The 26,946-nt window shown below is 41.2% G+C and overlaps 1 protein-coding gene across 6 annotated transcripts in view; it reads left to right on the top strand.

Moving 5' to 3' along the window:
* Window positions 1–26,013, top strand: part of LOC105488759 (zinc finger protein 143) — a 63,157-nt gene extending 37,144 nt beyond the window's left edge. The window contains exons 9-14 of one of the 6 annotated variants that reach the window (XM_071075114.1): window positions 2,099–2,278; window positions 6,702–6,929; window positions 10,194–10,342; window positions 13,925–14,086; window positions 22,533–22,679; window positions 24,989–26,010. In XM_071075114.1, coding sequence (XP_070931215.1) covers window positions 2,099–2,278; window positions 6,702–6,929; window positions 10,194–10,342; window positions 13,925–14,086; window positions 22,533–22,679; window positions 24,989–25,072 — 950 coding nt within the window. In that variant the 3' untranslated portion in view covers window positions 25,073–26,010. Of the gene's footprint in view, window positions 1–2,098; window positions 2,279–6,701; window positions 6,930–10,193; window positions 10,343–13,924; window positions 14,087–22,532; window positions 22,680–24,988 lie in introns of all 6 variants that reach the window. The other 5 variants (XM_011753155.2, XM_011753154.3, XM_011753153.2 and 2 more) reach the window with 5 other exon arrangements.
* The last annotated feature ends 933 nt before the right edge of the window (window positions 26,014–26,946 follow it).

Genomic DNA, 26,946 nt, shown 5'->3' with positions numbered 1-26,946 from the left:
ATTTGCAAATAAAACCAACTTGTTATATAAAAGCTATATCAAACCAATAATCTAGTTCTATAAATATTGATTTAAAAACGTCAGAATTGTGATTTATTTCATTGTATTCATTTGTCAAACCACATGTTCATATAACAGCTTTAAAATCATGATGTTTTCATTGGTATAGTGTGGGATTGAGTAAGGGGCATAAGGACTTCTGTAACAAATACAGAAGATTTCAGTGCAAAAACAAAGCAGGATGTTACGGTATCAGAGTAGTAATACAGTGAAAATTATTCTAGAACAGTTGATTCCCTATCATTAGCATGTCAGAGCTGGGAATACTTTAGAGGTCATCTAGATCCAAGAGAAAAAGACTTGCCTAAGATAAACTCTTTGTTTTCCTTAGGCTGACATAGTGAATAAAACTTACTAAAGATAGGATCAAAGATTCCTGCTCCTTTTAAAATGATTTCATACTTAAGGGGAGAAATCTTTTGGAATGCTTTGCACCAATAGGGAAATCATAATTTCATTTGACCAAAAGAAAAACAACAAACTAGCCAGGCATGGTGGCATGTGCCTGTGGTCTCAGCTACCTGGGAGGCTGAGGTGTGAGGATTGCTTGAGGGTAGGAGTTCGAGGCTGCAGTGTGCAACCGTCGTGCCTGTGAAGAGCCACTCCATTCCAGCCTGAGCAACGCAGTGAGACTCCGTCTGTTAAAAAAATTTAACATCCTTACTATATATAGATAAATATCTGTATCTGTCTACATAAAGAGATATTTTTTTCCCTTCCCCAGAAGTTGTTTGCCTAATTTGAGCTCGTCCTAGAAAAGGGTACATGGGAATCAAAAGCAAAGGCTACTTCTTGCTTGACAATTTAAAGGCCTTTTGTGGTCCAAGATTGTATAAAGCAAATATGAAGGAAAGAAACATAATTGGTAAAGCAGATTTTTTTTTTTTTTTGAGACAGTGTCTCACTTCAGTGCCTAGGCTGGTGTGCAATGGCACAGTCACAGCTCACTACAGCCTTGACTTCTCGTGCTCAGGTGATCCCCTGTCTCACCCTCCCGAGTAGCTGGGACTACCAGTGTGCACCACCACACCCAGCTAAATTTTTGTATTTTTTTTGTAGAGATGGGGTTTCGCCATGTTGCTCAGGCTGGTCTTGAACTCCTGAGCTCAAGTGATCAGCTTGCCTTAGCCTCTCAAAGTGCTGGGATTGCAGGCATGCACTACTGTGCCTGGCCAGACTTTTTATAAACTTAGATAATGAGAGTAGTAGTAGTATGTCCAGCAGGTGTTTTTGACATATGTGCTAGGCGCTATATTTTCTTTTCTTTTTTTTTTTTTTTTTTCTGGTTCATTAACACAAGTGTTTCTTGAACACCTACTATTTCCTGACACAGTTAATATTAGGCATTATCTTGTTGAACATTACTTAAAACACCTTTTTTTTTTTTTCTCTCGAGACAGAGTCTTGCTCTGTCACCCAGGCTGGAGTGCAATGGCACGATCTCGGCTGACTGCAACCTCCGCCTCTTGAGTTCAAGCAATTCTCCCACCTCAGCCTCCTGAGTAACTGGGATTATAGGCACCCACCACCACGCCCGACTAATTTTTTGTATCTTTAGTAGAGACAGGGTTTCACCATGTTGACCAGGCTGGTCAAAACACCATATTTTTAAAGAGCAAAATTTTTTTTCCTGCAAGATATTGTAGAATAAATCAAGTAGGATACAAGCTTTTAGGAAATTCTGGGTTTGTTCTAATTTAATTCATGTTCCTGACTGTACTTTTCTTTTATATTTCTTATGTTTTTCTCTCTGCTTTTCTCAGCTCATTTTTTTGCCTACCTGGATGATTCCATCTTAGAGAACTATGTAATCAGTGATTAGTTTTGAATACCATTCCCAGTTTCTTATGTAAATTTAAGTTTGGAGTGGAAGATGCTGTTTCCCCAACGCCCCCGCCAAAAAACAAATGCCGAAAGGGAAGTTCAGCACCAGAAGGCTAGAGTCTTGAGCATGATCCTAGGCAGGATTGAAGGATAAGACATTTCAATCTTCTATATATTTTTGCACCATTTAATGTATTACCCTTTATATTTGCAGGAGAAAGGCCCTTTAAGTGTCCCTTCGAAGGCTGCGGTCGGTCCTTTACAACATCAAATATCAGAAAAGTGCATGTTAGGACACACACGGGAGAAAGACCTTATTACTGCACAGAGCCAGGATGTGGGAGGGCATTTGCCAGTGCAACAAATTATAAAAACCACGTGAGGATACACACAGGTAACAATCTCTGATCTTTTGGTCTTTTATCATTCAAGGCTTGTAACTCTTGCCTCTTCCAGAAACCATTTCCAACTAATCTCTTCCTTCCTTTCTATCACTTGGCATGGTGGAAGGAGATTAAGCAACTTAAAAAAGTTTCACCTTAACATTCATACATTCATTTATCCAACAAACAGTTATTGAGTATCTCCTGCCAGCCATCAAACAGAGAGAGAGAGATAAGACATTGCCAAGGGCAGGCTACTTGGGAAGAGATAGTAGACATCAAGTTGCTGCAGTGTCTCCCATTATATGGACAAGATGCTGTGGGAGCAGAGAGGGGGGCAGTCACTTCTGCAGGAATGGGAGAAGCATTTTGGGAAGGCTTTCTGGGGGAAATTCGGCATACAGACTCAATCCTGAAGTTTACCACATAGGAGAGAAGGGTATTCCTGGCAGGGGAAATGTCATGGGGAAAGGCACAAAGGTATGAAAAAGCATGATACTTAGTGGTTCCATATGACAGGAGCATCAAGTACATGTAGAAGATTTGTACAAGGTGAGTTCTGAGAGGTAGCCAGAGGCCTTGCGTATTGTGCTGTCACAGTTAAGGTACCTCCTAAACCTTTTTTTTTTTTGAGATGGAGTTTTGCTCTTGTTGCCCAGGCTGGAGTGCAATGGCGCAATCTTGGCTCACTGCAACCTCCGCCTCCCAGGTTCAAGTGATTCTCCTGCCTCAGCCTCCCTAGTAGCTGGGATTACAGGCATGTGCCACATGCCCGGCTAATTTTGTATTTTTAGTAGAGACGGGGTTTCTCCATGTTGGTCAGGCTGGTCTCAAACTCCTGACCTTGTGATCCTCCCATCTCGGCCTCCCAAAGTGCTGGGATTACAGGTGTGAGCCACCACACCTGGCCAAAGCATCTTTTTATGTATTTATTAGTCGTGTAATATCTTCTTTGGAGAAATGTCTATTCAAATCCTTTGCCCATTTTAAAAATTGGGTTGTGTCTTTATTACTGAGTTGTATAACTTTAATTCTGGATCTAAGTCTCTTATTAGATATGAGTTACAGATATTTTCTTTCATTCTGTGGCTGGTTTTTTTTTTTCTCTTGATGATATTGTTTGCAGTATAGAAGCTTTTAATTTTAATCCTCCATTTTGTGGATATAGTTTTGGTGGGTGAGAATGGAATGGCAAATGTGAGAGTAAGGCAGAATATGCATTCGTTTTATAAGAAAAATTTTAATTATTGGTTTATTACTGGTATTAAGAGTAAACTTTTGTTAATTCAAAATTAAAATACTTTTTTCTTTAAGACGGAGTCTCGCCCTGTCACCCAATGTGGAGTGCAATGGCATGATCTAGGCTCACTGCAACCTCCGCCTCCTGGGTTCAAGCGATTCTCCTGCCTCAGCCTCCCGAGTAGCTGGGACTACAGGCGCACACCACCACACCCAGCTAATTTTTGTATTTTTAGTAGAGTCGGGGTTTCACCATGTTGGCCAGGATGGTCTCCATCTCCTGACATTGTGATCCACCCACCTTAGCCTCCCAAAGCACTAGGATTACAGGTGTGAGCCACTGTGCCCGGCCAAAATACTTTTTTTTTTTTTTTTTTTTCTGAGACGGCGTCTCGCTCTGTCACTCAGGCTGGAGTGCAGTGTCGTGACCTCAGCTCACTGCATCCTCTGCCTCCTGGGTTCAAGCAATTCTCCTGCCTCAGCCTCCCAAGTAGCTCGGATTACAGGCCCCTGCCACCACACCTGGCTAATTTTTGTATTTTTAGTAGAGACAGGGTTTCACCATGTTGGCCAGGCTGATCTTGAACTCTGATCTCAGGTGATCCACCCGCCTTGGCCTCCCAAAGTGCTGGGATTATAGGCATGAACCACCACTCCCAGCCCTGATACTCAATTTTTGTGTGCTATACATAAACACGTACCTACAAATGAGTTCACTTACTGTTAAATAATTATGGCCAGGCGTGGTGGCTCACAGCATTGCACTCCAGCCTAGGTGACAGAGAGAGACTCCGTCTCAAAAAGAAAAGAAAAAAGTGATGGAATACAGACTAATTATCTGAAAGCTAGCCATTCAACACATTTTATGGGCAAATTAGCATTCAATAAGAGAGATGCCTACATTAAGTTTGGCCATACCGATATCTTTGGAACATTTAGGTAGAGCAGTGCTCTCAAATGAGGCTGCATAAATCAGTCTTTAAAATAGACTGATAGACTGATTTTCCAGATCCTGTCTGCAAAGATTCTGACATAATTGGACTGGGGTGAGGCCCAGGCATCAGGATGTATTAAAAGCTCCCCAGGTCTTTTAGTAGACTGTTTGAGAATAATTGGAGTAGAGACAGTCAGTATGCAGTTATAAATGTTGGTCTGACCTAAGAGGTAGTTGTGGGCTGGAAGAAAAGATTGGCTAATGATCAAGTAACTGCTACAATAACTGGTCACAATATCTAGTAGAGTGTAAAGATTCAGCCCTGAGAAATGCAGTCCTTCCGCGCCCCGCCCCCGCCCCCCCCCCCCCCCCCCCCCCCCCCCCCCGCAAGGCTAGTCAGATGACCCAGTTGAGGCAGGCTATGCAACTAGCCAGTAAGGGAGCTCAAAAGCTCAATCCAAATCCTTTCGCCTCTTGGCTGTGGTTTGGTGCCACCTAGTGGCAGTTTCTGCTCCAGCCTAAATATCAATTGGGCTGATTTTTCCAAGTTGAGATTGGCTGCCCTTTCTCTTGCCCTCACCACATCTCAACAACCATCCACCAAAATAAGAACATTAACCTGCCTGCTTTGAGAATGGGAACTGGGCAGAGGACAGGAAGCAATCGCCAATTACGTTATGTATAAGACTTATGTTCCAGTACATTAGTGTAATATCTTATTATTTTGGGTGGGTTTAGTGTGTTTAGAACCACTGGGAAAGGTGCAGTTACCCAAGGAATGTGTGAAATGAGAATAAATCAGGACATGTATATGTATACACACTTTCATATGTACATTTTAAAAATCTGAATTCACACCAATACCTCCAATTCCATTTCACCACAGGGTTCTTCTTTTTTTTTCTTCCCCCATTCCATATTTGTATTCTCCCTTTTCCACAGCTGGAGCCCTTACTTCCAGCAGCATTTGAAATATTTACTCATTTGCTCAGTGTTTTATTCCAACTAAAATAGTTTCAGAATCTCTTCACCCATACCACTGCAGTAAACAAGCCTACTGCAGATGAGCTGAATATTTGTTTGCAATTCTACCCCTCACCCATACCACTACAGTAAACAAGCCTACTGCAGACAAGCTGAATATTTGTTTGCAATTCTTCCCCTCACCCTCACCACTGAGCCCAAGACTGAGGGCATAAGTCAAATACTGTGTAAATGAGCTACCTTAATTAATTTATTTGTTCCCCCACCCCAACCCCTTCAGTGTAGTTAAAAGTATTCATTTCAACAATTAGGTTAATTTGTTCCAGTTTGCTTTCAGTTTTAGGTCCGTATACCACCACATGTTAGCACTGTCTAGATATTTTGTGATATTAAGTAATATTAATTTTGTTTACATATTTTTTAAGCAGGAACACATCTTTTAGGTATACAGTCTGAAAGAAAAAGAGTGTTACCTGGAACTGTTTCAGAATAATCCTGGTCAGGAAGAAGGGGGAAATGGGTAGTAAATATAAGAAACAATATTGGTCATGAATTGATAGTTGAAGCTGGATGATTGGTACATGGGGTACTATTTCTCTATACTTCTGTGTATATTTGAAATTTTCTGTAATAAAAAGTCCTAAAAATATATGTACTGCCTATAATGTTCTCAAGCTGTTTCATGGGACAAAAATTTAAGTATTTACTTCCCTATGTATTGCCTGTTTGCTCTTAGTAAATACTCAGTAGCTTTTGATTGGATGTAAGAAGTCAGGTTAAGTTAAATGAAACATGTATGTCCTTTCAGATGTATTGACATATCTAACTAGGTTTAATAGACTTTTAAATAAAATCCTTTTTTATTATCTTTATAAAATTCTTAGGAAGCTGCATAAGTTACAGTAATAATAGCATTTATTATTGTCATTATTAATAGAGTATCACTAACAGTATCTAGGTTATCTAATTATGGGAAACAATAAATTACAGTTTCATTAAAGTTAAACTGGGCAACATCTCCATCCTTTTCTCATTCCTTGAGATTAAAGGGAACCTGGTGTTGATGCATGGAGACAGCACTAAGGATGCATACTACCTTTTGAGTCAAGTCAAAACCATAGTTAGGGAATCTTTTCTTGTGTGCTGCCTCATGGTGGGATGAGGAGGGATTTGGCAATTATTTATTTTTAGAGGTATTTTACCCCCTGGGGATGAAGTATGGAATGATTATGCCTACATATGTAAAAGTTGAACTTTTTGTTGGTGCTGTTCTTTAGGGGAAAAGCCATATGTTTGTACAGTTCCTGGGTGTGACAAAAGGTTTACAGAATATTCCAGTTTGTACAAACATCATGTTGTCCACACTCATTCCAAACCTTACAACTGTAACCACTGTGGGAAGACATACAAGCAGATCTCCACGCTGGCCATGCACAAACGGACAGCCCACAACGACACTGAGCCCATCGAGGAGGAGCAGGAAGCCTTCTTTGAGCCACCCCCAGGTGAGAGTTTTGTCTGTTATATTTTGTTTCTGAGTTTGAGAATCAACAGTTATGAACATAATTTATGATTCATAGCATTTTCTCAAATCATAATGTGTCAGTCATATAATCACACAAACACAATTCACAGCTGCAGTAAGTGCTATTGAAGAAAAGTATGTGGTGCTCTGGGATGTATAGAAGGGAATGTTAGTCTGGGAGGTCAAGGAAGGAATTTTTAGAGAGATCTGGAGGTTGAATAGAGGTTAACTGGGTGAAGAAGCAGAGGTTGCTGGGAAGGGAAGCAGGAAGCAAAGGCAAGAGAATGTTCCAAATAGAGAGAATGGCACATGCAGAGAGCCAGGAGGTTGGAGAGACCAAAGTAAATTGGAGATACTGGATGAAACCTGGCCAGTAGGGCAGTACTGCCTGGGAAGGTGGTGAAACAAGACTGGAGAGTGAGGCAGGGGCAGCCAGACTGTTTGGGTCCATTAAGGATGTTGGTCTTAATCGTAACAGTAGACAAGTACTCCCAAATAACTCATCATTGATTCAGGTGCTATTAAGTATGTTATTGTAAGAGACAAAATTATTTGTTTCAGTAAACTCTTGGAAAAATATTTTAGAGAATTACATTGAATTATTTCAGGTAAATAAGCATAGGTAAGTAGGTAAAAGGAAGTAGGTTCTTCTAAAACACAAAGCAAGTTGTCTTATAGTTTCACTGAGTACCTCTAAAATGAAGTAAATTTGAAAATTAAGAGATGGCATCTTTTCTCATTTTTAACAACTGATATTGAAGCATTGAAAAACATTTAGGTGGAAAAAGTTTGTTGAAGAATAAGGGAAAGAACAAGTCATCTGCTCAGATGATTCCTTGTAGTCCTGATTTGTCTTTTCAGGTATTTGTTAGGTGATGGTAGGAGAATAGCAATTCCATCAGTCTTCATGGTGATTATTTTCTAGCCAAAACACTGTAAGTGTGCATGGTTAGATATTACATCAGTTGGGGAGATACTGGTCAAAGAGTACAGAGTTTCAGTTAGTAGGGATAAGTACCATAGATCTGCACAGCGTGTGACTACAAGTTAATAATAATGTACTGTATATTTGACAATTGCTAAGAGAAAGGAAGTAAATAAGATACTACAACAACTGCTGAATCTTTTCAGTTAGAAAGCAGGCTTTAATGATATCAGACTTAAGTTTGCAAGACTCTTTTTTTATTTTTTAACCTTCCTCAAGTCTCTTCCTTAAATGTTGATATTTCAGATTATCAGAAGTTCCTATATTCTTTTTTTTTTTTCTTTTTGAGACAGAGTCTCGCCGTGTTGCCCAGGCTGGAGTGCAGTGGTGCAATCCCAGCTCACTGCAAGCTTCGCCTCCCAGGTTCATGCCATTCTCCTGCCTCACCCTCCCAAGCAGCTGGGACTACAGGCGCCCGCCACCAAGCCCGGCTAATTTTTTGTATTTTTAGTAGAGACAGCGTTTCACCGTGTTAGCCAGGATGTTCTCGATCTCCTGACCTCATGATCCGCCCACCTCGCCCTCCCAAAGTGCTGGGATTATAGGCATGAGCCACTACGCCTGGCCTGGAAGTTCCTATATTCTAGAAAATAGTCTATAATATAATAATATACATTTTATTTTCAAAAAAAAAAAAAAAAACTAAGATTGCTTTTCAAAGTATAGGGATGGATTTCTGTTTTCTCTCACATGGTTCCCTGGGTTTTGTAACCTATTGGAATAATGGTATATAAATAGCTGTGAAACAGAACAAAAAGAAATGAAGTAATGTCTGTCATGGAAATTACACCTTGATGACTGTAGCCATATGAGTGCATGGATTAACCATTGACTTGAGAAGTCCTCTTAGATTAGCATATTAAGTCCTTTGAGGGGGAAACATTTTTTTTTGCTCTCTTTCTGACTTCATGGGAGGTGGAAAATGATGAAAGACAGAGGGACCAGGAATCTTCCTGGTTGACAGTTATAGCAGTAATGAACTGTTGAAATTGCTGTTTACTTGCTGGTTCTTTATGAAATAAAGAAGTGATGGAGTTTCCTTTTGTGTCACTGAATTATTAACCATACCTCAGATAATATGCCATACATTGTCTTTACACAGTGAGGTCATTGTGTACTGATGCCTTGCAATCAATCACTTGTGCTAAAGACCAAGTTTAGTATCAGTGAGTGTGTTTACAAACCATTCTGGCTTTGTGGTTAATGTTTATGAAAATGAAAATAGTCTTAACCACTTTTAACAGCTTCTTTTTTTTTTTTTTGAGATGGAGTTTCGCTCTTGTTGCCCAGGCTGGAGTGCAATGGTGCAGTCTCATCTCACCACAACCTCTGCCTCCCGGGTTCAAGTGATTCTCCTGCCTCAGCCTCCCAAGTAGCTGGGATTACAGGCATATGCCACCAGGCCTGGGTCATTTTGTATTTTTGTTTGTTTTTGTTTTTGAGACAGAGTCTCGCTCTGTTGCCCAGGCTGGAGTGCAGTGGTGCGATCTCGGCTCACTGCAAGCTCTGCCTCCTAGGTTCACACCATTCTCCTGCCTCAGCCTCCTGAGTAGCTGAGACTACAGGCACCTGCCACCACGCCCGGCTAATTTTTTTTGTATTTTTAGTCGAGATGGGGTTTCACTGTGTTAGCCAGGATGGTCTCGATTTCTTGACCTCATGATCCACCCACCTTGGCCTCCCAAAGTGCTGGGATTACAGGCATGAGCCACCCTGCCTGGCCTTAATTTTGTATTTTTAATAGAGACGTGGTTTCTCCATGTTGGTCAGACTGGTCTCGAACTCCCAACCTCAGGTAATCTGCCCGCCGTGGCCTCCCAAAGTGCTGGGATTACAGGTGTGAGCCACCGTGCCTGGCCTTTAGCAGCTTCTTAAGTGAATGCGAGAACTTAGTGCATACTTGCTGTATTTGAAGGGTTATTTGCTAGTCTTCCTGTACAGTTCCTCCCCTCCCTGCCCGTAATACACATGCAGTATCAAGTAGTTACTCCAACTAAGAGAATAAAACAGGTCCCTAAAAATCAGAGCATTTAAATATGATACAGAAAAGTTTTTTGTTTGGTCTGCTTTGATGTGGTTTGCCTTTGCAAAAGTGGAGGTGGAGGAATTGGAAGGAGGTCCTGGAAGCCATTTTTATGACTTAGAATATGATATATGTACATTTTAATTTATATAATTTTGTCTTTAATATTTAAAATATCCTATTTTCTAAACAAATTGGTTGGTTGGTCAAATAAATGATTGATTTGTTTTAAACAGGTCAAGGTGAAGATGTTCTTAAGGGGTCTCAGATTACGTATGTAACAGGTGTAGAAGGGGACGACGTCGTTTCTACACAAGTAGCCACAGTAACCCAATCTGGGCTGAGTCAACAAGTTACACTCATATCCCAAGATGGAACTCAGCATGTAAGTATCAATCAAAAGCCAAACAAATTAAATCTTTCCGTGAACCTGGGCTTGAAAGGCAGGCTGGCTCCCCATTGAGGAAAACTTTGAAATATCAGGGCACAAAGTTTGGAAACCCTGAGGTTTTCCAGGAGTCTGCTTAAAGAGACGGTGTGCAGAGAGATGAGGAGAAAGAGAATGTTTGTGACTGCAGAATCCAAATGGTATTCTTGGTGTAGCTCAAAGGTGAGATGATAAAGGTCAGCCACAGAGAGGCTGAGGTCTTGACAAGTACTGGATCCATGTGAAACACAGCTCAGAAAAGGGATAGGATTTGGTGGCTGATTAGATCCAGGAGGTGAGATTGAAAAAACAAAGATTTGGCTGAGCTGATCAGCATATGATGGCACCATTAAGAGATCAGGAATCATGAGAGTTCACTCAACTAGCTTCACAGAGTCGATAGAATAGGTATGTTGATTTCCCCCAGAAAAAGCGCAGTGTAATGGTTCTCTGATAGTCAAACTTGTTATTATTTTCTAGATGTTACTAGCCTAAAATCCACCTTCATTCCATTTTTAAGCTCTAGCAAAGGCCGTCTCAATACCTGGTGGAAATATGCACGATGTGCTTCTTTTACCCTTCTGTGTCTGCCTCTTTCATGAGAATGCTCTCCTTACCCATCTCTCTTAGGGTTTAATGATTAATCTGCCCTGTTTTGATACTCAGGATTCAAAAGTACAAAGCTCTTACACCATCTCATTTACCTCCTTCCTCATTTTGACGTCACTAATTTCACACTATACTCTTTGTCCTCTGACTGGTATGCAAGATTATTAACCAAGTTTTAATTCTGCATCAGCCTTAACACTTTCTTGAATTAGATCATCACATACAGAGGTCCTCTGGAGGTTGTTTTATATAACCTCCCTCTTCCCTATACATGAAAAATTCCCACTATAGCAGGTCTGAAATAGCCACTACTGAGAAACCCCCAGTGATTAGGCAATTTCTGTCTTAGGCAATGTTGGGCTGGGTGCAGTGGTTCACACCTATAATCACAGCACTTTGAGAGGCCAAAGCGGGTGGATCACTTGAGATCAGGAGTTTGAGACCAGCCTGGTCAAAGTGGTAAAACCCCGTCTCTACTAAAAATATTGAAATTGGCTGGTGTGGTGGCACACTCCTGTAGTTCCACCTACTAGGTAGGTTGAGGCGGGAGTATCACTTGAACCCAGGAGGCAGGGTAAGACAACATTGTGCCACTGCACTCCAGCCTGGACAATAGAGTGAGACTCCATCTCTAAATAAATAAATAAGTACATTTTAAAAAGAGGCAATCTGTTCCATTGTTGAATAATTCTAGTGTTTGTTTGTTTGTGTGATTTTAGAGATGGTCCCACTCTGTTGCCCAGGCCAAAGTGCAGTGGCACAACCATAGTTCAAAGGACTACAGGCGTGTACCACCACACCTGGCTAATTAAAGAAACATGTTTTTTTCAGAGGTGAGGGCTCACTGTGTTATCCAGGCTGGTCTTGAACTCCTGGCCTCAGGTGATCCTCCTGCCTCAGCATCCCAGAGCACTGGGATTTCAGGCATGAGCCACCGTAATTCTAGTATTTATCAGACCAGAACCCACCCCTGTATCATCCAGTCATGGCTTCTCTCCGACCATACTGAATAAGTCTAATCCTTCTTCATATATTCCAAAACAACTATCTTTCCCTTCCCAATGTTGTACTTTCTCTACACTTAACCTTCTCATTTCCTTCAGGAATTAGATTTCCATTCCATTCCTTTAATCAGTCAAACGATAGACATTTATTGAGCATCTACCCCATGCCAGACATTTTGGTCAGTGGACTTAGTGTTGGAATCACAGGAAGGGCAGTATCACAGTCTAGTAGGAGAGAGACCCTTTTAGAATGAATAATTTTTCATAATGAGGGGTATATAATTGAGGGATATAGAAAGTGCTGTGGCACCCTGGAGGAGAGAGTAAATTTTTCTTCCTAAAGTAATCTTGCAGATCCTCATAGAGAATGGGTGTTCAGTTGGGTCTTGAAGGATTTTCATGAACTCACCAAACAGTGAAGGGAAGAGAATATGATATTTTCTAGGACTACAAATGACTAGTTGTGGCTGGAGTGTCAGTTGCTAGTTTAAAAGTAGTGGAAGATGAGTCTGGGGAAGTTGGTAAAGGCCAGGTCATGAAAGGTCAAGAATGCTATGTAAGAAGTCTGGGCTGGGCACGGTGGCCCACACCGTAAACCCAGCACTTTGAGAGACTAAGGCAGGCAGATCACCTGATGTCAGGAGTTTGAGACCAGCCTGACCAACATGGAGAAACCCCATCTCTACTAAAAATACAAAATTAGCCAGGTGTGTTGGCGCATGCCTGTAATTCCAGCTACTCGGGAGGCTGAGGCAGGAGAATCGCTTGAATCCGGGAAGTGGAGGTTGTGGTGAGTCGAGATCATGCCATTGCATTCCAGCCTGGGCAACAAGAGCAAAACTCCTTCTCAAAAAAAAAAGACTCAACTATAGGTGATGGGCAGTCACAGGGCATTTCAGCAGCAGAGAGCATAATAAGATTTTGTTTCGTTTTGTTTTAGAAAGATGTCAACATGGAGGATGGTTAGGGAAGGGTTAGACTGGATACCTGGAGAGAAGTTGGATTCTCGTAGAAATTCAGATGGGAGAAAAATAAGGATCTAAATTAGCAACAGGAATGGAGAGGAGGAAATGCAATTAAGAAATACTGTATTGCCGGGCATAGTGGCTCACACCTGTAATCCCAGCACTTTGGGAGGCCGAGGCAGGCGAATCACAAGGTCAGGAGATCAAGACCGTCCTGGCTAACACGGTAAAACCTTGTCTCTACTAAAAATACAAAAAAAAAAAAAATTAGCTGGGTGTGGTGGCGGGCATCTGTACTGTAGTCCCAACTACTTGGAAGGCTGAGGCAGGAGAATGGCGTGAACCCAGGAGGCGGAGCTTCCAGTGAGCAGAGATCGCACCACTGCACGCCAGCCTGGGCAACAAGCAAGACTCTGTCTCAGAAAAAAAAGAAAAAAGAAAGAAAGAAATACTGTATTGCCTGTATTGTGTGAACAGTGGCTCACACCTGTAATCCCAGCACTTTTGGGAGGCTGAGGTGGGAGGATCACTTGAGGCCAGGAATCTGAGACCAGTCTGGGCAACATGGTGAGACCCCATCTCTACAAAAAAAAAAAAAAATACAAATAATTAGTCAGGAGCAATGGGTCACGCCTGTAGTCACAGCTACTTAAGAGGATGAGGCTAGAGGATCACTTGAACCCAGGAGTTGTAGACTGCAGTGAGCTATGATTACATCACTGCACTCCAGCCTGGGCAACAGAACAAGGCCTTGTCTCCAAAAATAATAATAAAATAATAAAATAAGAATTTTTAAAAGAAATATTGATTTTTTTCTGATGACTGAATGAGTTTATTTCATTCTAAAAGACTTATTTACATTCACAGAGCAAACTTATACAAGGATTAGTCCCAGTCCTTATGTCAGATTGTCAGCTATAACAGGAAACATTGACTGCTTTGTAAAATTCACTGTATTGCAGGTCAACATATCTCAAGCTGACATGCAGGCCATTGGCAACACCATCACAATGGTAACACAGGATGGCACGCCCATCACAGTTCCCGCCCATGATGCAGTCATCTCGTCAGCAGGAACACATTCTGTTGCTATGGTTACTGCTGAGGGTACGGAAGGGCAACAGGTAATTACTTTTTTCTGTTATATCAATCAATACATATATCAGTACCAAAACTGTTACATAGATGTACAATGTGGTACAACAGTTAAGCACACAAACTTTGGAGTGAATAATATTTTGCAACTTCTTAGCTACGTAACCCTCAGAGCCTGTTTTTCCTCATCTGTAAAGTAGGGTGCTAGTGGCATCTACCCCATAAGATTGATGTAAGGATTGAATGAGATAATGTATATAAGATACTCAGCCTACATATATATTAAGTGTTCAGTAGTGGTAGTTATTCCTATTATCATCATTATCAGATACTTAGGAAATAATTGCAAAATTTACTATTTAATTTTTTGAATATGTCATATATTCATATGGTTTAAAACTCAAAAAATATATACAGGTGTGTAATGAAAAGTCTTCATCCCACCCCTGCCTTCATCAACTCAATTCTTGCCTCCACAGATAATCGACTTTTATCAATTTTTTGTGTATTCTTCCAATCATTAGGCATATACAAACAAATACAAATAAGTAAATAGTCATCTCCCCCTTCCTTTTTTGTTAACTAGCCCACAGCTAACATAATAGCTCTCTTTTGGTTTTTGAGACAGACTGGAGTGCAGTGGCACGATCACGGTTCATTGCAGCCTCCACCTCTCAGGCTCAAACAATCCTCCCACCTCAGCCTCCCGAGTAGCTGAGACATGGTGGTATGCACCACCATGCCTGGCTAATTTTTCTGTCTTTTTCTTTTTTCTTTTTTTTTTAATTGTAGAGACAGGGTCTCACTATGTTGCCCAGGCCTTGGCCCCCCAAAGTGCTGGGATTACAAGCATAAGCCACCATGCCCAGCCTCCATTTTTTTTTTTTATTGATAGTAAACTAGTCTGTTCTGCATCTTGTATGTTGTCTTTTAGACTTAACAATACATCTTCAAAATCTTTCTATTTCATTATATAGACAGATTCCTCATCCTTTTTTTTTTTTAAGCTGCATTGTATTCCACTTACGGATGTGCCGTAATTAAAGTCTTTTGCTATTTCAAACAACACATAACCTTGTGCACATGTGATTTTACTTATATAAGTGTGAGTATATATGCTAGATAAATTCCTAGAGCAGGATTGCTGGTGCAAAGTTACATGCATTCGTAATTGTGTGTGTTTTAATTTTCATTTCACTTAAATAACGTAATATATTTAAAAACTGTTCTTGTACTATACTAAAGGCAATGTTGAGTCTCACTCTTGAAAAAAGAATGAAGTTGGTGGTCTTATAACACCCTGAATGCAAAACTCAGAATCATAAAGCTTCTAGAAGAAAAGAGAGGCAAATAGTTTTGCAACCTTAAAGATTTCTTGGACTGTATTCAAACTGTAGTAATAATGAAAGAAAAAAAACTGATAAATTGGACTTAATCAAAATTAATTTTGCTCACCAAAAGACACTGTTAAGAAAAAGATCAGACAACTCCCAGACTGAGGAAAAGATATTCACACCATATACACACCCTATATTCACACAATACAAGTCTAAAAACAGACTTGTATTGAGAATGTGTAACAAACTTCTACAAATCAACAATGAAAAGATGAACAACCATTAAAAATGAGCCAAAAAAATGTTTTAAATGTACAAATCATTCAGTTGCTCATTGAACAGACCTCCCACAAAAGATACATAACACAAAAAGTGCACATCTCTTATCATCAAAGAAATGCAAATTAATATCACAATGAGAGAGCATTTCAAACCCAAGAAGATGGCTAAAATAAAAAACCAAATGTTGATTTCTCCTAAGAAACTAGTGAGGAAACCACCACCACCACCACCTCCAAATGTTGGCAAAGATGCGGAGCAACTAGAACATTCATGTACTGCTAGTGGGAGTGTAAAATGATGTACGTAGCCGATAAGCATATGAAAAGATGTTCAACATCATTAGTCATTAAGAAAATGCAGGCTGGGTGCGGTGGCTCACTCCCGTAATCCCAGCACTTTGGGAGGCTGAGGCAGGTGGATCACCTGAGGTCAGGAGTTCAAGACCAGCCTGGCCAAACATGGTGAAACTCCGTCTCTACTAAAAATACAAAAGCGTTAGCCAGGCATGGTGGTGTGGCACCTGTAATCCCAGCTACTCAGGAGGCTGAGGCAGGAGAATCACTTGAACCCGGGAGGCAGAGGTTGCAGTGAGCCAAGATTGCACCACTGCCCTCCAGCCTGGGCAAAAAGAGTGAGACTCCGTCTTAAAGAAAGAAAAAAAAAAGGCTTCTGGTTATTTTCATAGGAAACAAATTTTTGTATTAACAGTTTAAGCTATTTTAAACTGCTTGTTACATATTGCCAAATTATTTTTCAGAAAGGTTTAATAATCATGTTATGGATCTAAAAGGTTTCTTTTTCACTGTACTCTTGCTAGCATTGAGGTTTTTTTTTTTTTTCATATTTACAGAATTAACAAGCAAAAGTTAAATTCTGTTTATTTTCATTTGACCACTAGTGAAGTTAAACCTGTTTTTCATATTTGCCTGCAATTTGTTTTTTTCTTAATTGAGGTAAAATTTACGTAACAATGAAATGCATAGATCTTAAATTTACAATTCAATGAGTTATGTTAAATATGCACCCATATAACTAACATCCTAAACAAAATGTAGAACATTTCTATCATGCCAGAAAGTTCCCTTGTGATTCCTTTGTAGCCAGTACTCACCCTCCTTAGGCAGAAACTGTTGTGATAGAATTAGTTTTGCTTATTATTATTATTTTTTTGACAGAGCCTCACCCTGTCACCCTGGCTGGAGTGCAGTGACACGTTCTCAGCTCATTGCAACCTCCCGCGCCTGGCTAATTTTTTTGTATTTTTAGTAGAGATGAGGTTTTACCATGTTGGCCATGCTGGTCTCCAACTCCTGACCTCAAGTGATCTGCCCACCTCAGCCTCCCAAAATGCTAGGATTACAGCGTGAGCCACTGCGCCCAGCTTAGTTTTGCCTATTCTTGAACATTACATAAATGGAACCACAGTATGAACTTTTTTGTGTCTGGGTTTTTCTACTTAACATTTTGAATATTTACTCACATTGTTGGCATATAATAACAGTTCATTCTTTTTTATTGCTGAGCAATATTCTATTGTAACAATATACCACAATTTGTTGATATATTCTCCCCTTGGTGAACATTTGAAATGCTTCCAGTTTTTGACTATTATGAATAAGATGGCAATAAAAATTCTAGTAAAAATATGTTTGTAGACGTATACTCTCATTTGTCTTGGATAAATACCTATTCATGGAATTGCTGGGTCATAGAATAGAGGCATATTTACCTTTCTATGATAGTACCAAACAGTTCTCCAAAGTGGTTGGGCCGTCATACACTCCCACTAGCAATGTATAAGAGTTTCATTTGTTCAGTGCTGCTTCTTGTGGTTAAAAAATTTTTTTAAAATAGGCTGGGTGCGGTGGCTCACACCTGTAATCCCAGCACTTTGGGAGGCCAAGGTGGGAGGATTGCTTGAGCCCAGGATTTTAAAACCAACCTGAGTGATGTAGCAAGACCCTGTCTCCACCACATTTGTGTTTGTTTGTTTGTTTTTTGAGGCAGAGTCTTGCTCTGTCACCCAGGCTGGAGTGCAGTGGCACAGTCCCGGCTCACTGCAAGCTTCGCCTCCAGGTTCATGCCATTCTCCTGCCTCAGCCTCCCGAGCAGCTGGGACTACAGGCGCCCGCCATCATGCCCGGCTAATTTTTGTATTTTTGGTAGAGACGGGGTTTTACCATGTTGGTCAGGCTGGTCTCCAACTCCTGACCTCAGGTGATCCACCCCCCTTGGCCTCGCAAAGTGCTGGGATTACAGGTGTGAGCCACCATGCCTGGCCAATTTTTTTTTTTTTTAAATTAGCCAAGCATGGCAGCGTGTGCCTGTAGTCCCAGCTACTCTTGAAGCTGAGGTGGGAGGATCACTTGAGCCCAGGAGGTTGAGACTTTGGTGAGCCATGTTCATTGTACTACAGCCTGGGTGACAGAGCAAAACCCTGTCTTCTAAAAAAATTAAAAAGAGGCCAGGCACAGTGGCTCACGCCTGTAATCCCAGGAATTTGGGAGGCTGAGGCAGGTGGATCATGAGGTCAGGAGTTCGAGACCAGCCTGGCCAGCATGGTGAAACCCCGTCTCTACTAAAAATACAAAAAAAATTAGCTGGGCATGGTGTGGTGCGCACCTTTAGTCCCAGCTACTCGGGAGGCTGAGGCAGGAGAATTGCTTGAACCCGGTAGGCGGAGGTTGCAGTGAGCCAAGATTGCACCATGGTACTCCAACCTGAGTGACAGCGAGACTCTGTCTCAAAAAAATGAAAAATAAAAAAGAGTTCTGTTTGTTTCATATTATCACCAACATTTGGAGTTGTTTTAAAGTTTTAGCCATTCTACTGGATGTGAAAGGGTCTAGCATTGTGTTTTTAATTTACATATAAAAAAGCTAATATATCACTTGATTATGATGTGTTTACTTTTTCATATTTTGCTGGATTGAGTTCACTAATATATTTTTTAAAGATGATTTTTTTTAGAGCAGTTATAGGTTCACCACAAAATTGAGAGGTAAGTACAGAGACTTTCCTTATACTCCCTGGCCCCACACATGCATAGCCTCCTGTATAATCAACACCCCCACCAGAGGAACACGTTTGTTACCGTTGTTGAAACCTACACTGTACATATCATAGTCACTCAGAGTCCATCATTTACATCCGGATTCACTGTTAGTGTTATATATTCTATGGGTTTGGACAAACATATAATGACATACATCTATCAGTAGAGGATCATACTCCATCAGAGTATTTTTACTGCCCTTAAGATCCTCTGTGACAGTTTGCTAGTATCTTGTTAAAGATTTTGGTGTCAATATATATGAACCATATTGATCTATAATTTTTTTTTTTTTTTTTTTGAGACGGAGTTTCACTCTGTCGCCCAGGCTGGAGTGCAGTGGCACGATCTTGGCTCACTGCAAGCTCTACCTCCCGGGTTCACGTCATTCTCCTGCCTCAGCCTCCTGAGTAGCTGGGACTACAGGCGCCCGCGACCACTCCCGGCTAATTTTTTGTGTTTTTAGTAGAGACGGGGTTTCACCGTGTTAGCCAGGATGGTCTCGATCTCCTGACCTCGTGATCCGTCCACCTAGGCCTCCCAAAGTACAGGTGTGAACCACCGTGCCCAGCCTTGATCTATAATTTATTATGAAATTATAAGAAAAAGTTTAATCTCCTGTTTCAATATCGGGGTTAGGCTTGCCTCATAAAATAAGTTGGGAAGTGTTCTATTCGGTGGTATTTTCTGATAGTTGTGTAAGATTGGTATTATTTCTCCATAAAAGCTTGATAGAATTAATCAGGACACCATCATCTAGGTCTAGAGTTTTCTTTTTTGGGAGGTTTTTTTTTTTTTTCCCATGGATTCAAGTTTTTAAGTAGATCTATACTATTCAAGTTATCTACGTTTTTTTGTTTCCATTTTGCTAAGTTTGTTTTTATAAGTTTTTTTCATCTAAGTTTTCATATTTATTGATATAAAGTTGTTCATACTATTTCCTTATTATCCCTTTAATATACATAGGATCTGGGGACCAGGCGCGGTAGCTCATGCCTGTAATTCCAGCACTTTGGGAGGCTGAGGTGGGTGGATCATCTGAGGTCAGGAGTTCAGGACCAACCCAGGGCAACATGGTGAAACCCCATCTCTACTAAAAATACAAAATTAACCAGGTGTGGTGGTGCATGCCAGTAGTCCCAGCTACTCAGGAGGCTGAGGTGGGAGGATCACTTGAGCCCAAGAGGCAGAGGTTGCAGTGAACTGTGAGATAGCACCACTACACTCCAGCCTGGGCGACAGAGGGAGGCCCTGTCCCCCCCCAAAAAAGAAAAGAACAGGCAGTGGAAGCTAAAGCAATTCTTAGGGGAAATTTTGTTTTAAATGTTTGTATTGGGAAAAAAAGTTTTAAATGCAATGATCTTAGTTTCTACCTTAAGAAAAATTAAAGAGTAAATGGAAGGAAATAAGGACTGGGCACAGTGGCTCATGCCTGTAATCTCAGCACTTCGGGAGGCTAAGGCAAGCGGTCCCAAGTAGCTGTGACCCAGGCTGGCCTCAAACTCCTGGGCTTCAGGAATCCCTCAGCCTCAGCCTCCCAAGTAACTAGGACTGCAGGTGGAAGCCACTGCTTCTGGCAAAAAAAAAAAAAAAAAAAAAAATTAATTAATTAAATTCTTTGTCTACTGCCTTCTGGAACTCTAATTATATGTATATTAACTTGGTGTTGTCTTACAAGTTGCTGGGGATCTATTTGGTTTTTTTGCCTTTTTGAGACAGAGTTTTCGCTCTTGTTGCCCAGGCCAGAGTGCAAATGGCACGATCTCATCTCGCTGCAACCTCCACCTCCTGTGTTCAAGCGATTCTACTGCCTCAGCCTGCCAAGTAGCTGGGATTACAAGCACTGGCCACCACGCCTGGCTAGTTTTTGTAATTTTAGTAGAGATGGGGTTTCACCATGTTGGTCAGGCTGATCTCAAACTCCTGAGCTCAGGTGATCCACCCGCCTCAGCCTCTCAAAGTGTTGGGATTACAGGTGTGAGCCACCACACCTAGCCTATTTGGGGTTTTTATCAATCTTTCTCCAGGTTCTTCAGATGGAGAATGTATATTAATTTGTCTTTGACCTTGTTCTCCTCCCTCCGCCTCCTGAGTAGCTGGGACTACAGGCACCTGCCACCATGCCCAGCTAATTTTTGTATTGTTTTTGTTTTTGTTTTTTTTAGTGGAGACGGGGTTTCACCATGTTGACCAGGCTGATCTCAAACTCCTGACCTCAGGTGATCCACCTGTCTCAGCCTCCCAAAGTGCTAGGATTACAACATGAGCCACCATGCCTGGCTAAGCAATTGTAATTTTAAAATTGTATTCTGGACCTTGTGGATGACACATTATAGAGATTATGAATTTTGTTATCTTTCTGTGGAGAATATTGATTTTTTTTTTCTATTAACTAGTTAAATTATGTGTTGAGGCTGGGTTTTGTACTTTGTTAAGGCAGATCTGTTTCAGTGTTGCCATTATGTCTTAGGGTGAATATTTAATCCTGGGATGTAATCTTACCTCATAACTTGGTAAGATTGAAACTTCAAATTCCATCTCTTTTTGGTGAGTTGCACTGAAAGCTCTCCTTAACTTCTCAGCCTTCTAGATGCTGCTTTGCCAATCTTGTTGGAACGTTATTGGAAACTGGAAATATTTGTGTTCAGGGATCTTAAGGATTTGACGACAGTTTATACAAAGATTTGGGGGCTCCCTGCTCAGATTCTTTGCTTTCTGGGCTATTCTCTGTACTGCTATTCTGGTAGCCCTGGACTCCATTATCTTTAACATTAAGTTGCCCCATGCTGCTCAAACTGGGTAGTGCCCTCAGTGTGAAATCTGTAAACACAAATGTAACACAGTGTGACTCCCTTCTTTCGAGAATCCCCTCTAGTTTCTTCCAGCTTTTTATTGCTGCTCAAAGCCTTCAAATAGTTGCTTTTTCGTATTTTTGTCAAGGGTTTGTAATTGTTATCTGCAGGAAGGTTAGCCCAATATAAGCTACTTAGACATTGCTGGAATGAAATCTGTTGTTCTTATAGAATTAGGGAACATTACTGGGATTGATCCAAGCTAAATATCTGTTAGCTTAAAATGTAGCATTTTTAGTGGGTGAATAGCCAAGTAAAACAGCAGTTTTCATTTTTAATCTATTCTTTCTCTGAATGTGGCTGAGTACAATTTTAGAATATCATCTAACAGAAATAGTTAATTGCCATTTTCCATGTTATCTGCCTTTTTAAAAAAGTTGTATTTGTGGTATAAGAGCCACAAAAGCACGTTTAATCCTCCTGGCTAGATGCTGCAAGAGGAGTATGGGGAGATTCCATACAGTCTAAAATGGGAAATGAGTGTGAGATGAGATGCTGTTTGTCAGTAATACCACTGGACCTTTCAGTTTTCCTAGTTAAATGGAAATCTAATTTTAAATACGACAAGTAAACCAGAAAATAGTCATTTATTTTCTCCTATGATCCAATCTCAGGGAAAAAAATGGACTTTTGAGGTACAAATTAGTCCACATGCATAACTTCCCAAGCAGCCCCTTAGGGGTAATTGAACCTAGGTACAGCCACATCTCCCTGGCTAATGGGGCCTGGCATAGCAGATCCATTTCTCCAGTGTCCTCTACCCTGTTTTGCCGTTGGCTTACTTCATAACCTTAAATAATGAGCCTCAACTTTCTTCCAATATAGGCTTTGACAAGTCTATGGTCAGAGGAGTTTTTCTTTTTCAATTTGAAGACAGTCCATTGTATTAAGTGGACTTTAACCTATTTAAATCTCAGATTTAATTCTTCATGTGTGTGATTTGTTTTGTTAGGTTGCAATTGTAGCTCAAGACTTGGCAGCCTTCCATACTGCCTCATCAGAAATGGGGCACCAGCAGCATAGCCATCACTTAGTAACCACAGAAACCAGACCTCTGACCTTAGTAGCAACATCCAATGGCACCCAGATTGCAGTTCAGGTGAGTACCAAGGCAGGCTGTCCTCAGTTGACAGCAGTGCTGCTCATAGCTCTCAACTTTGTACACTGTGCTTTGTGTCTAACCTTTACAGGAGGCAAGGTACAGAATAATCTCTATCACCTAGCCTACTTTAAGGAAATTGCAGTGTTTGAGGTGGACTCAAAGAGACCAGCACTTTGTTCTCTACCCATCTTTTCATATTCTAGGGGAATTTATAGCAAGAAAAAAAAACCTTCAGGTGTACATCCCTGTGTGCACCCACCCAGGCATCTTCAAATTAGGCAGGGGTCTATAAAGCACTTAAGAGCTACTCCTTAGAGCGAAACCTAGTGGAAACACAAATCCTAAATAAGTCTTCTGAGAATCTGTGCATAGCCCCCATTTTAAAGAGGGGAATGTCAGAAGAGTTAGAAGGAATCATTCTCTGGGAAGCAGAGAATTTAGAATCTTAGGTGCAGCTGGGCATGGTGGCTCATCCCTATAACCCAGCACTTTGGGAAGCTGAGGCACGTAGGTAGCTTGAGCTCAGGAGTTAGAGACCAGCCTGGGCAACATCGTGAAAACCCGTCACTACAAAAAGCACAAAATTAGCTGGGTGTGGTGGTGGGTGCCTGTAGTGCCCAGCTATTTGGCGGGGGGCTGAGGTAGGAGGATTACTTGTACCCAGGGTATTTGAGGCTGCAGTGAGCCAAGATTGTGCTACTGCACTCCCGCCTGGGTAACAAATGAGACCCCAAAATAAAAGAGACCAGCCTGGGCAACATGATGAAACCCTATCTCTACAAAAATACAAAAGTTAGCTGGGTGTGGTGGTGTGCACCTGTAGTCCCAGCTACTCTGGTGGCTGAGGTGGAAGGATCACTTGAGCCAGGGAGGTTGAGGCTGCAGTGAGCCAAGATCGCACCACTGTCCTCCAGTCTGGGTGACAGAGCAAGACCCTGTCTCAAAAAAAAAAAAAAAAAAAAAAAAAAAAAAAAAAAAGAATGTAAAGTAATATAGAATCCTAGGGGCTAGGTGCAGATTACCTGTCCTTAGGGAGATTTTTCCCCCCATGTGTTTACTTGATAAAGAGTTAGAACACACTAGAGGAAATGTCAGCTGTTGGTTTTATGTAGTTTGTGGGTATAGAAGCCAAAGGCTCAAGAAGCTCTCTTTTGTTGGCTGAGGTAAGCATCTTTTGTCTCTTGCATGTATGAAGATTTTTTTTTTTAAGTTTTTATTCATTTAAAAATAGAGATGGGGTCTCACTATGTTGCTCAGGCTGGTCTTGAACTTCTGGGCTCAAGTGATCCTCCTGCAGCCTCCCGAAGTGCTAGGAATGTAGTCATGAGCCATCATGGCCGGACTGTATGAAGATTTTATCAGAATCCCAAATAAATTGCAGGCCAGGCACAGCAGAAAGAAAGAAAAAGAGAGAGAGAGAAAGAAAAAGAAAGAAAGAAAGAAAAAGAAAGAAAGGAGGGAGGGAGGGGAGAGGGGAGGGGAGGGGAGGCTGAGACAGGATAGGGTGGCTGAACCAAGGAAGTGGAAGAGTCTGCCCCTCAGCCTCTTCCTCTGAGGTGGGAGCCTCAGCCTCCCCAGCAGCTGAGACTCCAGGTGCATACTGCCATGCCCAGCTAATTTTTAGTTTTTGAGACAGAGTCTTGCTCTGTTGCCCAGGCTGGAGTGCAGTGGCGAGATCTCGGCCCACTGCAAGCTCCGCCTCTTGGGTTTACGCCATTCTCCTCCCTCAGCCTCCCGAGTAGCTGGGACTACAGGCGCCCACCGCCTCGCCCGGCTAGTTTTTCGTATTTTTTAGTAGAGACGGGGTTTCACCATGTTAGCCAGGATGGTCTCGATCTCCTGACCTCGTGATCCGCCCGTCTCGGCCTTCCAAAGTGCTGGGATTACAGGCTTGAGCCACCACGCCTGGCCAGTTTTTATATTTTTTAAGTAGAGATGGGGTTTTGCCGTGTTGCTCAGGCTGGTCTTGAACCCCTGGGCTCAAGCAGTCTGCCTGCCTCCACCTCCCAAAGTGTTGGGATTACAGGCATGGGCCACCGTACCCCGCTGAGACCTCATCATATCACCAGGCCTGGCTGCACCTAGGATTCTAAATTCAAAAAAGAAAAAGAAATTGCATTGCATTATCCTCCCCTGCAGAAAATTGTTTTGTTCTCTTAATGATTGAGTTAGCAGTAGTATCTTAACAATACCAAGTGTCAGAATTACAGAGGGAAGTTTTCCTTCTAGCATATAACATTTCTTTGGCATTTTCTTGACTGTGGCTTTTGAATTGTTAGCATTTGATGTGTGTGTTCCTGTTTCAGCTTGGAGAACAGCCATCTCTGGAAGAAGCCATCAGAATAGCATCTAGAATCCAACAAGGAGAAACACCAGGGTTGGATGATTAATCCTCAGAACAATGGAGCAATAAAGCAAGGAGTCTTTCATCTTCTGGCAGCAGAAATCCATGAAGCCTGGGCCCAGGAAAATTAGAAGTTTTCCATTCCTGATACACTGTACACATTTTTATGCGAGAGTGGAGAACATTTTATTCTTGACACTTTTGTGTGTATAACCCTTGGAATAGATTCTCAGAGTGATTCATTGTGTACAAGGAAGTATGAAATTAGGGCAATACAGTAAATTTTCATGTTACTCTTTTATCAGATCACAAACTCCTAGAGTCTACATGCAAGACTAGTAGAGTCTTATGGAGTCTTATGATGGATTTTTAACTTCCCATGGAAAAAAAAATAAAGGCTGTATCTAAAATATCAAAGGTTCTATATGTCACACAATCGTAATTCCAAAAGCCATTATGGATAATAAAGGATGTAAAGCCTTCAGATATTTCCCCAGTTAGTAGAGTGTCTGCGGTTTTTGTTCTACTATATGTTTGTCCATTTTTATTTGTATCTCATGGTTTGCAGACTATTTGAATAATTTATAGTTTCCCATCCCTGTTAAAAACCAGCTCTTCAAGCTGAAATGCTAATTATATTGGCATTACGTTGAATTATGTACAAAATTATAAAATTTATTTAAAATTAAAAAGTTAAATCTAGTGGTTTTGTTAAAGATTTTGCTTAGTATTCAGTTTTTATTACTGTTTTTTAAAAATAATGAATTATCAAAGTTTAACCACAGGCTGGTTCCCGAGATAACAGTACTGTAATTGGAAATGGCTTTATTCTGAAAATTAGGTTAGTGGGTTGGTGTAAATTATTTATTTTTGCTTATGTACTTTTGTTTTAAAGCTTATTTTCCCCAAAGTTTATTATTAATTTTGAATACAGCAATTTTTAAAATGTTACTTTTATTTTTTTTATTTATCAAATTGGGGGGATGGGGGAATGCTGCAGAAAATATCGCAAATGGAGTGTAACTTAATACACACATTGAAAGGATGTTGTGGGCCGGGCGCGGTGGCTCAAGCCTGTAATCCCAGCACTTTGGGAGGCCGAGACGGGCGGATCACGAGGTCAGGAGATCGAGACCATCCTGGCTAACACGGTGAAACCCCGTCTCTACTAAAAATACAAGAAAATTAGCCGGGCGAGGTGGCGGGCGCCTGTAGTCCCAGCTACTCGGGAGGCTGAGGCAGGAGAATGGCGTGAACCCGGGAGGCGGAGCTTGCAGTGAGCCGAGATCGCGCCACTGCACTCCAGCCTGGGGCACAGAGCAAGACCCCGTCTCAAAAAAAAAAAAAAAAAAAGAAAGGATGTTGTGTATCAAGTACGGAATAAGTGCTTTTCCATATATTTTTATATATTCACAACAATTTTGTGAAACATAGGGGATTTACTGCCTCCATTTTACATATGAGGAAACCAAGAGTCCAGGGAGGCTGACTGTCTTACCAGCCCTCACAGCTACGGAGAGGCAGGACCAAGATGGGAACCCAGACCTTCTGGCACTGCACCACAGTTACCTCCTCGAATGCTCACTTGTGGCAGAGATTATCAAAATGAACTTTGGTGATACCTGATTGCCTAATGAATTGAGCCATGGAAAAACCATTTTCTAATGTTGAAAATTCAGCATTCACAAAGGTCAAAAAAAGAAAAAAAGATGAAGGTGTGTTCTGCAGCAGCCCTCCTGCACTGTCGTTCAGCGAGCTTTGTTTGCAGAGAGCTGAAATGTGGCTTTTTCATTTCAAGCTTTACAGTAGAAAGGGGAAACCATTGTGCTATTTTGTTTTACATAAATGTTATCTGTGATCAGGTTCTATGAACTCTTGCTAAAAAGGATGGTGACTTACTTGAAATAGGAACCCTTTATA

This window comes from Macaca nemestrina, chromosome 12, assembly GCF_043159975.1.
Source record: "Macaca nemestrina isolate mMacNem1 chromosome 12, mMacNem.hap1, whole genome shotgun sequence".
NCBI lineage: Eukaryota > Metazoa > Chordata > Mammalia > Primates > Cercopithecidae > Macaca > Macaca nemestrina.
This window is presented reverse-complemented; position numbering and strand designations above follow the sequence as displayed.